At 48.4% G+C, this 14,332-nt stretch overlaps 1 protein-coding gene across 1 annotated transcript in view; it reads left to right on the top strand.

Annotated features, from left to right (window-relative positions):
• The window catches only part of TMOD1 (tropomodulin 1), an 84,516-nt gene that overhangs the window by 55,561 nt on the left and 14,623 nt on the right, over positions 1–14,332 (top strand). Inside the window, exons 5-8 of the mRNA XM_064291704.1 lie at positions 2,580–2,669; positions 3,641–3,771; positions 5,434–5,541; positions 8,429–8,572. Of these exons, the coding sequence (XP_064147774.1) occupies positions 2,580–2,669; positions 3,641–3,771; positions 5,434–5,541; positions 8,429–8,572 (473 nt within the window). The remainder of the gene's footprint in view (positions 1–2,579; positions 2,670–3,640; positions 3,772–5,433; positions 5,542–8,428; positions 8,573–14,332) is intronic.

Genomic DNA, 14,332 nt, shown 5'->3' with positions numbered 1-14,332 from the left:
CGAAGACAACTCATCAGACATGGAAGGGACTGGACAGTGGGTTGGAGAGAGATGCCGATGAAGAGTGAGCTACTTGTATCAGGTGGACACTTGAGACTGTGTTGGCGTCTCCTGTCTGGAGGGGAGGTGGGAGGGTAGAGAGGGTTAGAAACTGGCAAAACCGTCACGAAAGGAGAGACTGGAAGGAGGGAGCGGGCTGACTCATTAGGGGGAGAGTAAGTAGGAGTACAGAGTAAGGTGTATATAAGCTTATATGTGACAGACTGACTTGACTTATAAACTTCACTTAAAGCACAATAAAAATTATTTTAAAAAAATTAAAAAAAATCAAACGATGTATTACTTTTGGCAAATCTGCTGCAAAAGACCTCTTTCAAGTGTTAAAAAGCAAAGATGTCACTTTGAGGACCCAAGCCATGGCATTTTCAATCACCTCGTATGCATGCAAAAGCTGGACAATGAATAAGGAAGACCAAAGAAGAAATGATGCCTTTGAATTATGGTGCTGGCAAAGAATATTGAACAGACTTCCAGAAGAATGAGCAAATCTGTCTTGGAAGAAGTACAGTCCAATTCTCCTTAAAAGCAAGGATGGTGAAACTTTGTCTCACGTACCGTACCTTGGACATGTTAGCAGGAGGGACCAGCCCCTGGAGAAGGACATCATGCTTGGTAAAGTAGAGGGTCATCGAAAAAGAGGAAGACCCTCAACGAGGTGGATTGACACAGTGGCTGCAACAACGGATTCAAACATAACAATGATTGTAAGGATGGCACAGGACTGGGCAGTGTTTCTTTCTGCTGTACCTAGGGTTGCTGTGAGTCGGAACCGACTTGACAGCGCTTAACGACACAGTAAAGAATGTCCGCCTTGAAACCCCTGAGGACACAGGAGTGCAGTGGGATGCAGACCTCAAATTCTCGTAAAAAGACCAGACTCAATGGTCTGACTGAGACTGGGAGGACCCCAGAAGTAGTGGTCCCCAGGCCTTCTGTTAGCCCGAGACAGAAACCATTCCCAAAGCCAACTCTTCAGACAGGGATTGGACCGGACTATGGGATAGAAAATGATACCGGTGAAGAGTGAGCTTCTCAGATCAAGTAAACACATGAGACTATGTAGGCAGCTCCTGTCCGGAGAGGAGATGAGAGGGCAGAAGGGGTCATAAGTTGGCCGAATGGACACGAAAATAGAGTAGAGAGAAGGAGTGTACTGTCTTATCAGAGGGAGAGCAACTAAGAGTATATAGCAAGGTGTATATAAAATTTTGTATGAGAGACTGACTTGATTTGTAAACTTTCACTTAAAGCACAATAAAAAAAAGAATGTCTGCCTTGAGCATTGTGCTCTTTTAAGAACTATCTATATGGGATCAAATTGACAGCAGTTAACTTGAAAGATAGGAACCTTAGAGAACAGTGAGTTTATGTTAATGAGGGAGGAACAGCTCAGAAAAGGAAGGTGAGGAGGGTTGCACAACTTGAAGAATATAATCAATGTCACTGAATTGTACACGTAGAAACGGTTGAATTGGTTTATGTTCTGCTGTGTATATTTGCAACAACAACACAAAGAAATAAGTTAAAAATAAAACCCTGTGGAGCACAGTTTGATTGTGACACATATGGGGTCGCCATGAGTTGGGATTGACTCGATGGCAACTGGTACTGGTTTTCTCTTAACTTGGCCAACACTTACTTCCCATCCCAATTCCCTCTGTCATTCCACCCAGGACACACAGAGCTTTGCCTTTACAACACTTACCATACTCTGTGCTTATATTTGTAATTGTATGGTTACTTTCTTAAAGTCTTCCTCCCCGAGCAGACTGTAAGCTACATGGACAGAGACCCTGTCTTTTTTATTCTCTGCTGTCCCCCCCAGAGCCGAGCGCACGATGTGGGCACTCAGTAAATGTAGTTCAAAATGAATGAATGAAAGAGTGACTGAGCACAGGACAGATGTGACCAGATTTGCATTTCCAGGAAGATCTTTCTGCCTATTCTTTGCCAAATACTGGGAGTCAGGGGCGAAGACGAGAGAGGTCAGGACACCAGTGACTATGTAGCTGTGATTGTTCAGCCAAGAAATGATGGTCTCTACCAGCATAGAGGTGATGAGACAGAAGGTGGGACCAATCTGAGTGACACTGCAGAGATTGAATGCACTGTTTAGGAAGGTGAGGGCTGGGTAGGAGGAGGAGGTGCCGTGTGCCTAAGGTTTCACCCCAAGGGAGAGGCCGGATGACAAGATGGAAGGTGATCCAAAGGAAGAGGTCATTGCTGGGAAAATTGATGACTCTGTTTTGGCCAGGTTAGGTTGGCAGTACCAATGGGACACTGGGGCAGGGGGATATCTAGGAGTCTGAGGTAGACTAGAAAAGTCTAGGCTAGGGATGGGGACTTGAGAGTCATGTAAAAAGAGACAAGAGTACAAATAATATAAATATTTAAGTTTTCACGCAAGTGTTTCTTGCTATTTCTGTGAGGAAAAATTCCTGGGGTGTGGAGCATCTGTCCCCAAGAGGCTTTTCTTGTCTGAGAGAGGAGAGTCACGGGCCCATCCCTGTTCCCCGCAGCTATCCTGGGCATGCACACCCTCATGAGCAACCAGCAGTACTACCAGGCCCTGGGCAGCAGCTCCATCGTGAACAAGGAGGGACTCAACAGTGAGTACTCGGCCCTGCCAGCTGGCCAGGCTTCTGCCTGTCCCCTCGCCCCCAGGGTCACTCATGGAAGTGAGAGGCCCTCACACTTCTTGCTTTCCTCTGCTCACTGATGCTCTGGCTCCTTGCAGAAGCTTTCGATTCTTATGTAGCCACATCTGCCACTCTTCCTTTTCACACCCTCCTGGGATCTGCGTCTTATTTACGAAGACCTTGTCCATCCCAATATTATAAAAAGATTCCCCTAAATTATAAAAAGATTCTTCTAAAACTTTGAGAGGCTTACATTTTATATTTAACCTCTTGTTCCACTTGGAGTTCATGTTTGTGAGGGGTGTGAGATGAGTTTGAACTGTCTTTCATTTTTTAATGGCTCTCCGATTGTCTCAATGCCAGCTTTTAAATAGTTCATCTTTTCACCACTGACTTAAGGCTCCACCTTTATCATAACCTTCCACGTATTCACTGTTTCTGGTGTCTCTTTTGCTACATGATTCCATTTGTCCTTTCCTGTGCCAATATTGCATCGCTTTAATTACTCCACTGCATTGCTTCCATGCTGGTGTCTTGACCCCAAAGAGAAATGAGGGTGCTGAAAGAATAATTATCCCTCCCTTAAAAAAAAAAAAAAAAATGTTTTTATAGAACCGTTACACTTTTTTTTCCCATCCAGGCTTCGTTTTATCCTCACAAGAGCCCACTGAGCTAACAAGTGCAGGTAGAACGAGTGTTCCCACTTTACAGATGAGAACACTGAGGCTCAGAGAGTTTAGGTAATTGCAGGACATCAAAGGCAGAGTCCAAGCAGAGCTCGAGCCTCCTGGCTCCCTGAACAGTGCTCCTTCCTCAGTGTCCCACTTCCTGGAAGCCCTTGAGATGCAGAGCCTTCACATGTCCCGGAACTCTGCTGATGCTTCCTTTCAGCGTCCTTGTGTTTATGTGAGCCCCCTGCCATTTATCATCACTCTTTCTAGGTGTGATCAAACCTACACAATACAAGCCTGTGCCAGACGAACAACCAAATTCAACAGACGTAGAAGAAACGCTGGAGCGGATAAAGAACAACGACCCGAAACTTGAAGATGTTAACCTCAATAACATCCGGGTAAATTCCTTTTATTTCATTTCATGGGAAAGCCACATCCATGTCCTATACCAATCAGATGCAAACAGCCTAGGCTTGACCGGGCAGAGTAAACAAGGTCCTGTGTGGCCTCAGGGTGTTTCTGGATCAGGAATGTGGGCAAAGCCTTGCCAATCTGAGTGCTTGAGAGGAGTGAATGGTATAAACAAACATAAGGCCCAGATGTTCACCATGAGCCAACCCAGCTCTATCTCTGGAAACCCTCCATGCTGTTCAAAACACTGAGAGGTTCTTAGAGATAAATTGTGAGTCAGACACACACCTGAAAACACCAGTGCCCACCAGACTCGGGGATGGGGAGAACCCTACCCTGAACCATCATTGCTACTAGGATGTTCATATTCAACCTCATTTTACAGCCCCAGAAGGAAGCTGTTGGCCCAAATGTCCAAAGAAATCTTCCAAGCTCTCTGCCTGTATTTCTCTGGACATTTCCCCACGTGGCCACCAAGGACAGAGGAGGGACAGATGGAGAGGCAGTTCTAGCCTGGGCAGGCTGTAGGAGGAATTCAGAAGCAGTCACAGCTGCCCACCCACCTGCTCTACCCAGAGGTCTGCTGGATTAGTTCTGGAAGGGGGTGAGGGTAAAACAAGAAGCTGGCCCCTCAGCCCCTGCTCCTCTTTCCTTTCTTCTCTGCTTTCTTTTAAGTGGCTGCCAGCCCTATGGCACAATCAGATTAGAAACCTGCACCTCCAGTGTTCTCCTCTACCTGCCTCCCCCGTGCTCAGCTCCCACAGGAAGCTAAAATGACACCCTGAAATAAGAGATCTGTGAAAACACAGCCAGGGTCTCTCTCCGGTGCCTCAGTTGTCTGTCACGTGCCCAGTGGGAGGCCTGCCCAGTTTAGAATTGTGTGCGCTGGCAGTGAATGCCTACGTGGAGCCACGTGGGAACCTGGAGCCTGGCCTCGGCTCTGTGCCCTCACTGTGGGGCCTCAGGCAAGGGCTCAGCCCTCTTGGGGCCTCAGTTCTGCCTTCTGCACAATGAGGCAGTTGGCCTAGATTAGCCGTTGTTACCTGAGGAAATACTTTAAAATACCAGTGCCCAGACCCTATTCTCAGAGATTCTGATTGACTTGTTCTGGGGCGGGCCCCAGGCATCAGCATTTAGGGAAAATTCCCCAGGAGCCTCTGATGTGTAGCCAAGGCTGAGGCACACTGGGATAGCTATCTCTCAGAGATCATCTCACACAACACTCTAACCGTACTTTCCAGAAACAGGGCAAGAAAGGGGAAGAGACTTTCCCAGAGCCACACAGCAGGTCAGAAACACTGCAAGGCGGAGGCCAAGCTCCTGTTCCCTCATCCTGCACAATGCTCCTCTGAGTCCCCTGCCTTGATTTTTTGCTTCTCCCCCATCTCTGCACGCAGCGTGAAAGAGTTGCAGGTCTTATCTGAAATTTTCAAGAAGAGTTTTCTTAGTCTGTTTACCAGAAAATTCTCCTCACATCTCATCCATCTGGGGCAAAGCCAGGGAATGGGCAGCGCCGGGATCCTTTGGCCACTCAGCCTTTTGGTCAGGGACTTGCTAGGAGTCAGCAAGGAGAGTGGTTGCCTCATCTGTCTGCACTGCCCTGTGCCGGGTGGAGGGCCGCTGGTCACTGCCTGCCTTTCCCTCTGCAGAATATCCCCATACCCACCCTCAAGGCCTACGCAGAAGCCCTGAAAGAGAACTCGTATGTGAAGAAGTTCAGCATTGTTGGAACGAGGAGCAATGACCCCGTGGCATATGTATGTACCTTTCTGTTCTGGCTGGATTGAGGGTGGGGGGCATAGAAACATAAGAGCTAACCCTGTGGTCTCATGACTTGTGCCCATGTATGAAGAACCCCTGCATGGTGTGTGAGAAGGCACTGGGCTAGGAGCCAGGAAAGGGGATGCAGACAGGAAGGTCTTTACCCAGGCCTGTCGGTACGTATCTCCAGCTAATCCTCACAACCATCCCCTGATGACAGAGGTGCAGGCCTTCCCATTTTGCAGATGAAGTGCCTGAGGTTCAGAGAGGTCAGGCGACTTGTTTGGTCCAAAGTCATGCAGCCGGCAAGCAGTGGAGCTGGAATTCAAATGCAAGTCATGTGGATACTGAAGCCAGATCGCTCTTCACTCAGCTCATCACATTTGAATCAGGGCCTGCTCCTTCCTGGGCCTCAGTTTCTCCATCTCTAAATCAACGTCTTCATCTGTGGGTTCCAATGACCAATTTTATTTTGTTTTTTACCCATATCTTAAAAAGATGTGGTCAATCAAACTGAATTATACTTATTATTAAAGTAGTCATGAGTTTTGTTTTTTTTTTAAAGCATTCAACACATGTTTAAGAGCCTCTCTGTGCCCAGCACTGAATTAGGCTCTGGGAATACAACTGTGACCAAGCCAGCCTCAGCTCTGCCCAGTGGATGTAACTGCCCATTTGTACAGTGTGATTACTACAACATTAAGAGCAGGTTAAAAGTTCAGGAGTTAGCGAACCAGGGGTGGAAATCAATCATCTAGTAGCAATCAGTTCTTTTCTCATTTTTAAAATAAGCAGGACAATTTTCTTCAGTATTTTTGAAAATAATATAAATAGGTCTCCCTTTGCTGCCTTGGGGACCCTGGTGGGAAACCTCTGGACAGAGGACCTCTGACCTCAGGAGCACTCCAATGGATGCTGAGTTAGCCTGTGGAGACAATACTGGAAAGTCACAGGGCCTGTCCCCTGCTCTGCCACTGGTCAGAATCCAAGCACATCCATGCTGGTGCTCAGTTCAAGTCCAGAAATGTTCCTGGGCACTGCCTCTGTGCCAGGCCAACAGCTGACATCAGCTTTTTCATACCCGTATACCCACTGTCAGATACTGAAATGCTTCTAGGCCAAGTGGTAAATAACGCTGTCAAAGCTCTGTAAGTGTCCCCCACCACACACCCCAGCTCCTCCCCTGGGTCCCAGACAGTTCCTCCGTCATGATCCAACAACCAGGAGTTAATATCCTGCATAGTAGGGACCCCTAGGACCCTGCACAGCCACCAGCATGTCCCTCTGATTGGCCTAGTGCACTTGTCTAAACCAAACCAATCCAAACCCTTGCTACTGAGTTGATTCCGATTCATAGCAACCCCACAGGACAGAGTAGAACTGCCCCATAGGGTGTCCAAGGCTGTGATCTTTACCGAAGCAGACTGCCACATCATCTTCCCGTAGAGCCACTGGTAGGTTCGAACCACCGACCTTTTGGTTAGCAGCCGAGCATTTAAGCACTATGCCAGCAGGGCTCATTGTGCACTTGCCTACTGGTTGTGAAGTATCTTGATGATGAGTCCAGGCCAGGCATTTCCTGGTTGGGGGAGGGGAGGGTGTGGAGGGCATAGAGAGGACACAGAAGAGGTTCTCCCTAGGGAGAGGGGAGTGGGGAGGGAGCCCAGGGAGGCAAATGGTTGCAGAGGAAGCTGACCCGCCATCCTGGGCTCACTGACTTTTCAGGGAGCTGAGGAGAGAGTGATGACTTCAACAGCAAAGGCTCCCCGGGGGAGGTGGCTTCGATCTGAGCCTTGACTAGGGTTTCAGCAAGCAGAGAGAGTAGGGCAGGCATGCCTGGCTTGAAGTATCATTTCAGACAACCGGGCCCCACTGATCTGTACGTCCTGGGCCTATCACTGCTGGTGTCTTCTTTCCTCTGACATCCTTTCCACCAACTACTAATTACCTCATTTCCTTCAGATGCTCTGATTGTCATCTACACCCACTGGTGGAATTCCCCAGAAATGTACTGGGGGCACCTGAGCTCTTCTCTTCCACTTGGCCCTGGTCACTTGCCCCTAGGCAAAAAAAGAAAAAAAGTGGGGTTGTTTCCCAGGCCCAACTCTTCCCCCTTCTGCTCTCTGCAGAAGAAACCATTGGTCCATGGAATTCCAACAGGGAAATAGAAGAGAAGTGGAGAGTATGTGGGGGGAGTGGGACTCCACGAGTGAATAGTGACTGGAGATCTACTATGTTTTCTGGCACTTTGTGGGCCTTGAGGGCAAGATGGGATGAATGAGATACATTTTCAGTCCGCCAAAAACATATAGTCTAATGGCAGAGCAACACCAATGTAAAAACAGAGGAATGCAAGTTCCAGTAGGGAGGTTATGGATAAATTCTGTGGGGGTTCAGAAGGGCAGACCACAGCTAGCTGGAGATGTCAGCAAAGGCTCTTGGAGAGAGGGGCATTTGAGAATGGCCTTGAAGGATGAGCAGAATTTGAATAAGTGAGGTATAAAGGAAAGGGCACCCAGGTGACAGAGATAGATTGCCAAAGGCAGAGTACCAGGGAAGCACTGGGCAGACACAAGGTGCTGAGAGACGTCCCACTGTCAGGGAGTGGTGAGTTGTGGATGTGCAGGGGAGTAGCACTAGGTATAGAAGGCTTTGAATGGAGGCTAAAGGAGTGTGGCATTCTCCAGTAGGGTCTCAGGAGCCATGGCAAGGTGGAGGGGAGGAGAGACCTAGAGTTGTGTTTGGGTAATGGCCAACCTCAGTGTATGAGGGCCTCTTGCTCCCAGCAAGACCCCACTGGTATTTTAGGAATCGACCCAGAAGGGGCTCCAGCCTTGCTCTGTGTGACACTCGAGCACTCCTGTTTCTCTCTCGTGGTTCCAGGCCCTTGCTGAGATGCTCAAGGTGAACAAGGTGTTGAAGACACTGAATGTGGAATCCAACTTCATTTCTGGAGCTGGGATCCTGAGACTGGTAGAAGCCCTTCCACACAACACTTCTCTTGTGGAGCTAAAAATTGATAACCAGGTAGGACGGGAAGAACCTCCTTGGGTCTTTTACTTCTGAAGCTTTCCATTCTGCACTTGCTTGCATGCTGCCGGTGGAGCAGGCGATGCTGATTCTGGACACCCAGGAGCCCAGCTTTAAGGGAACTCAAAGATTGTCCAGTCTACACCTCTCCACCACGCTCACCTTCTTTCTTCATCCTTCCCACCAAGTGCTCTTCCTGCTTCTGCTTGTTCACACCCAGTGATGGCGGTGGGGGATAGGGGCTCAGTCATTACCAGGATGACCCTCTTGGACAGTGCCGACTATGAGAATATCTTTCCTTATGTTAGGTGGAAATCAGCTCCCTCTAAGTCTTGTTTGCTGGGCTTCATTCTGCCCTCTGCTGCCCACAGGGCACACCTGGGCACAGATCTCAGAAACCGTTGGCATCTTCTTCACCATGCTAAATAGCCCTGGTTTCTTCAGGGTTTTGAGGCCCCTCTATCTAGGTTACTCTCTCAGAAAATTCTAGTTTGTCTTTGTCCTTATGGAATTATTATTTCTCTGTATTTTTTTTCTGTGGGTCAGTCATTTAGCTTTAGGGCAACTCTTTCAGTTCGGACTTTCTAAGATGATGCCAATAACATATCTTGTATTGTTACATATGTTGAGGGTCTACTCTGGGCCAGGCTCTGTGTAACACACCTTATGTACATCATCTCTGTTCTTCACAATAGCCTTGCAAGATGTAGGGATTATCAGTCCCAGTTTGCAGAAGAAACAGCTCAGAGAGGTTAAAGACAAGCAACTTTCTCAGCATCACAAAGTTAGCACTTCAGGAAGCAGGATTTGAATCTGACACTCTTTCCACTACACCTTATTGTTTCACATGCTTTCTTCTTTATGGGGAAGAAACTCAGTGCAAAAAAAGTTTTGTTGTTTTTTTCTGCATAAAAAGTTTTGCTGAATGAGTGTATAAATATATGCATAGAAGAAAGATTGGAAGGACATATTACAAAGTTGTAAACAGTTGTTATCCCTGAGTGCGATTTTTAGTACTTGTTATCTTTTTTTTATTGTAAAATATGACAAACATACAGAAGAGTACATAAAACTTAAATGTACAACTTAAAGAATCATAACAGACATGTGATCGCTATCTGGGTCAAGAGCTACAATGTTACCAGCCTCCAGGATTCTCAGAGTGCTCCTTCCCAATCACAACTCGTTCAAAACTCTTTACAACTTGCTCCCTATATACCTTCATGCCTCTATGCATTTGCTCTGGCTTTTCCCTCCTCCTGGAATGTCCTCTCCTGCCCCTGCCCCCTTCTCTGCCTGGAGAAATCCTCTTTTCCTTCCTCCCATTGGTGTTCTGGAGCCAGCTTGAATGCGAGAGCAGACTGTGTACATCTTCCCAACCCCACATCAGGGATGGCTCGTTGGTACCTTGAAATTGCCCGTGGTGGGAGTATTTACACCATGGAAATTGGCAAATGCTTCAAATCAGACCTTTTTCTCCAAGAGCCAGCTTACCAGCACAACACTGCCTTCTCCCATCAGCCAGCTGTAGCTCCTCCAAGCCTCTCCTCAGGGAGAGTAAAGGGTTCCCTCCTCTGTGCTCCCCCAGCACCTTTGGCTTCCCTGTGAGCTTCTCAGGAGCTGGTGCTGTGTTTTTTCAGAAGTCATCTCCAAATCCCAGTAGCCATCTCAGGACCTGGCCTGGCAGGGGTGCTTGAGGCAGGGGTGTTTGGTGAGCAGCGCCGCCCCGGGTGGTTGTGCATGGTGTTCATGCATATTGTACATGATGGTTGTGCCTGACTGAGGTGGTGAGGGGCAAAATCCAACCCACACTCCACTCTCCAAGCTGTGTGCCTTGGTGTGGGGCTTTGTCCATCCAGAGAGGGCACTTTCTTCTAATTCATACAGAGGCCATGGGAGCCAGCAGCAGCCCTATCATGTGAATTTGCTGCACTGCACTCCGTACAGTGGCATCACCCATCCCCAGCCCCCTCCCTACCCTCCCCTACCCTTGCTGCCACCTCTGTTGGCCATTGCTGAGCCTGCTCTATTGAAGGCATGAGGGGAGAGCAGATGAACAAAGGCGTGCAGCAGGCTTGCCCACAGCCCTGGGCCAACCCTGAGATTGGCTACTCTGTGACTCTGGGCTTGGTCAGGCAGGGAGTCAGGGCCTATCCAGCGTCAGCTGAAACCTGACTCCTGGGCCTGAATATTGGCCAAAACCTACCCAAAGCCCTGATCTCAGGTCGCTGTGGTGGCAGCTAAGGAGGAACGAGCTGCCTGCCTTCCCTCTCACTGCTGTCCCCTCAGAGCCCAGAGATGGAGCCAGTGCTGACTAGGTCATCCTTGCTGAACACCCCAGGGCAAGAACATTCACTTCCTGTAGCCTCAGTTTCCTCACCTGTAAAACAGGAATAAGAAGAATCTCAACTTCTAAGGAGATGATAGATGTAAACTATGAAGTTGTTAATTTTTATAATTACTTTGAAGGTGATCCAGGGAGTTCACACTTATTCTAAAAGCTAGTTTACGAGCATTTATGATGCTTTATATCCATCACCTCGTTTAATGCTCACCAAAAAAAAAAAAAACCCATTGCCATCAATTCTAACTCATAGAGTCCCTATAGGACAGAGTAGAACTGCCCCATACGGTTTCCAAGGAATGGCTGGTGGATTTGAACTGCTGACATTTTGGTTAACAGTCGAGCTCTTAACCACTGTGCCACCAGGGCTCCAATGCTCACAAAGACCTTGTAAATAGGTATTAAGACACCCATAGATGAGGAAGTTGAGGCCCGGGCCAGCTAGGGAACCTGCCCCAGGTCACACAGTAAGTGGCAGAGGCAGGATTTGAAGCCAGGTCTGTGACTCCAGAGTCCATGTACCTCGCCTGTCTGGGCTCTTGAAACCAGTTCATGTTCATGTGAACCTACTTGGCATTTGTCATTTGTCCCTTCCACCCTGGTAAGTGGCCAGTGCACGAGTCACCCCCTGGAAGCCTCTTTATCGAGTGCTGGCTACACACCAGGGCTGTGCTGGGCTCTGCATGAACAAGGCTCAGGCTCTGCCCTTCAGAGATTCCAGGCTGGATGGGAGAAAAAACAGGTGCAGAAATGCCTGTCATACCAGATACTCAAGCAAGCCACAAATAGTAGGCCATGTGGGTCACTGGAGGGAGGCCCTTGGTCAGGAGCAGGGATCACGGAGGACTTCTTGGAGGAGGTGGAGTTGGAGATGAACTCCATAGGATGGATAGAAGGTGAGATAAAGGCTGTGATGTCCCAGCTGGAAGGAATACAGGAACAAAGAGAAGGAGCAGGAAAGCCACAGAACCCATCCAGAAAGTAGTGGCAGTGCCAGGTGCCTGGTGGGAGAAAAACCAGAAAAGGAGTTGGGCCCCTGAAGGGCATTGAATGGCAGGTTTAGGGAAGGTGGGCTGTGGGCTGCCGTCTACACCAGAGCTGTGCCTTGGGTAGACGGTTCCTGGTTGGATGGGAGAGGGCTGCAGGGATGGGGAGGGCAGGATCAGGGCCACAGAGAGCAGCACAGAGCCATGGCCCCAGCAGGAGGGGTGGACCTGTGAGGAATATGCTTTTGCATGGCTGGAATCTGGATTTGGGCCTGGCACACAGGGTGAGGGAGGGGTGGGAGGCAAGTCTCTGGGGAGGGGGTTCTGCTGGCCCAGGCTCAGGGAAAGGCCACTTACGCCCCTTACCGAACATTCCAGAAGGCCTGGGGATGGCGAGCTGCCTCCCCTTGGGTGCCCCAGCCCTGGGCTCCAGGGTGTATGACAAAGAGGAGGTGCTGAGTGGCATTTGATTTATTCCTTATTCTGGGTTAGTCACCGAGGTCTTTGGAGGCCGGAGCTTTCTCCTTGGCCCTTGTGCTGGTAACCTGTGTCAGTGAGTCTCTCCTCCTTCTTCCTTATATGGCCAAAGAAAAGGACTTGGGGAGTTCTACCCCGGGTGACAGCTCGGGACACAAATTCAGGAATCAGGACTCTGAGGCCGTCTGTTTACTCAACCAGTCTCTCACTATCTCTAAGCAAAGTTCTGTTACCGCCTGAAGTTGTTAGGGTTGCCTTGAGACCGCAATGAGGGTAGGGAGGGTGGAGGGGGCCCTGACCTAGAACTGAAGGGCTCTGAGAAATCATTCAGTCCACCCCTTCCTTTTACAGGTGGGGAAACTGAGGATCGGAGACAGGAAGGGACCACCTACAGTCACTAACAGATCAAGCTGGTGTCAGAGCTGAGTTGGAACTGAGATGTCCTGGCTTCCAACAGGCTATATTGATCCAGGGATAGGAGAAACCCTCTCTGCACCCAGGGAGCAGACACTACAGATGGGAGGAGGCTGCCTGCAGGCCCCGTCCCATCCCAAGCAGGCCATATCCAAACAGTGACTCTCTGCCCCTCTTGATTTACCCCCTAATCTCAGCAGGCTCCTCTCTAGTACCTTCTGGACACAGGGCACTCTCCTTGCCCCTCAGAACAGATAGGGCCTGAAAACATGACCCCCCACAATGGTATTTGCAGTATCTCAGGGTCCCGGCCGATATCTTGCTTTTCATTCCAATTTGACAAACAGGGTCCCTAGGTATTAAGTAAGGATGTGCTTAATATTTTGAGGAGAAGTGAATGAAGTGGATTGTACTTCTTTGTCCAGGTCGGGTTATTTTCTGAGTGGAAACCGGTTTAGAAAGAAAACAGAAGGACCTTGTAGGTTTTCACACATGGCAAGACACCCCCTTGATTTCAGATTACACCCTCGTAGCAGCTGGCTCAGTTTATTTCAACTGAGGCTGAATACGACTTCTTATTTTGCAAAATATAAGGAAAACACACACTTGAAAACCAAGAGGCAAGATTTCCTGATCAATCGTGTTCTCTGCTTTGTTCCTTACACGTTTAGCCTCTGAGCAGTCACTCTTGGTTTGTGCACTAAATGTCTTTGTGTCTTGTAGTCTCATTGTGTACTGAAGTAATTCAACCTGGAAATGTTCGGCCTCCGTGAGATGACGATGTGTGTCTGGTCTCTTCCTCTAAATGGCAATTATGTTCCTTTCCTGACCTTGCTTCTCAGGGAAAATGAAATTATATCAGTGGAAATGAGAGGAAAAATATGACTCAGAGGAAACCTTTTTCTACACAGATCAGATTGAATTTGAATAGTTTGTGACAACAGCCATGTGACACCATGAGTCAGATCCCCATGGGGGCTGCAATCTGTTCTGAAAAGCCAGGGGGTTTCTAGACAGGACACACACCAACCAGGGATGAACCTGACTTCATATCTATGACACTTGAGGTCAGACAACGGATCAAGTCCCAGCTAAGCCCCAGCTGTCACGTTCTGGCTGTGTATCTGGGGAAAGTCACTTAATGTATCCATGACTCAGTTTTCTCATCTATAAAATGGGAATACGCATACCTATCTCAGAGTTGTGAGAGAATTTAATGTGTCAAAGTCTGTTGATCCCTTTAATCAGTGTCTGGCATATGGTCTGCCCTCAATACATGGGGGCTGTTAGTTCTATTGCTAACTAGAACCAGTTGGGGGTCCAAGGGTAGAGTGGGGAGGACTGACCTCTGAGAGACAGAGTCTAGCTTGTGGAAGGAAGACATTTTGCCTCCCTTTCTCTTTACCTCCTTCCCTCCTTTTTATTATTTTTTTTATTGAAGAATAACTTACATATAGTAAAGCAAATACATCCTAAGTGTACCGCTCAGTGAATCTTTATGTATGTATGCACCTGTGTAATCACCACCCAGATCAA

This window comes from Loxodonta africana, chromosome 9 (assembly GCF_030014295.1).
Source record: "Loxodonta africana isolate mLoxAfr1 chromosome 9, mLoxAfr1.hap2, whole genome shotgun sequence".
Classification (NCBI taxonomy): domain Eukaryota; kingdom Metazoa; phylum Chordata; class Mammalia; order Proboscidea; family Elephantidae; genus Loxodonta; species Loxodonta africana.
The sequence above is the reverse complement of the archived record's forward strand: the minus strand, read 5'-3'. Positions and strand labels throughout refer to the sequence as shown.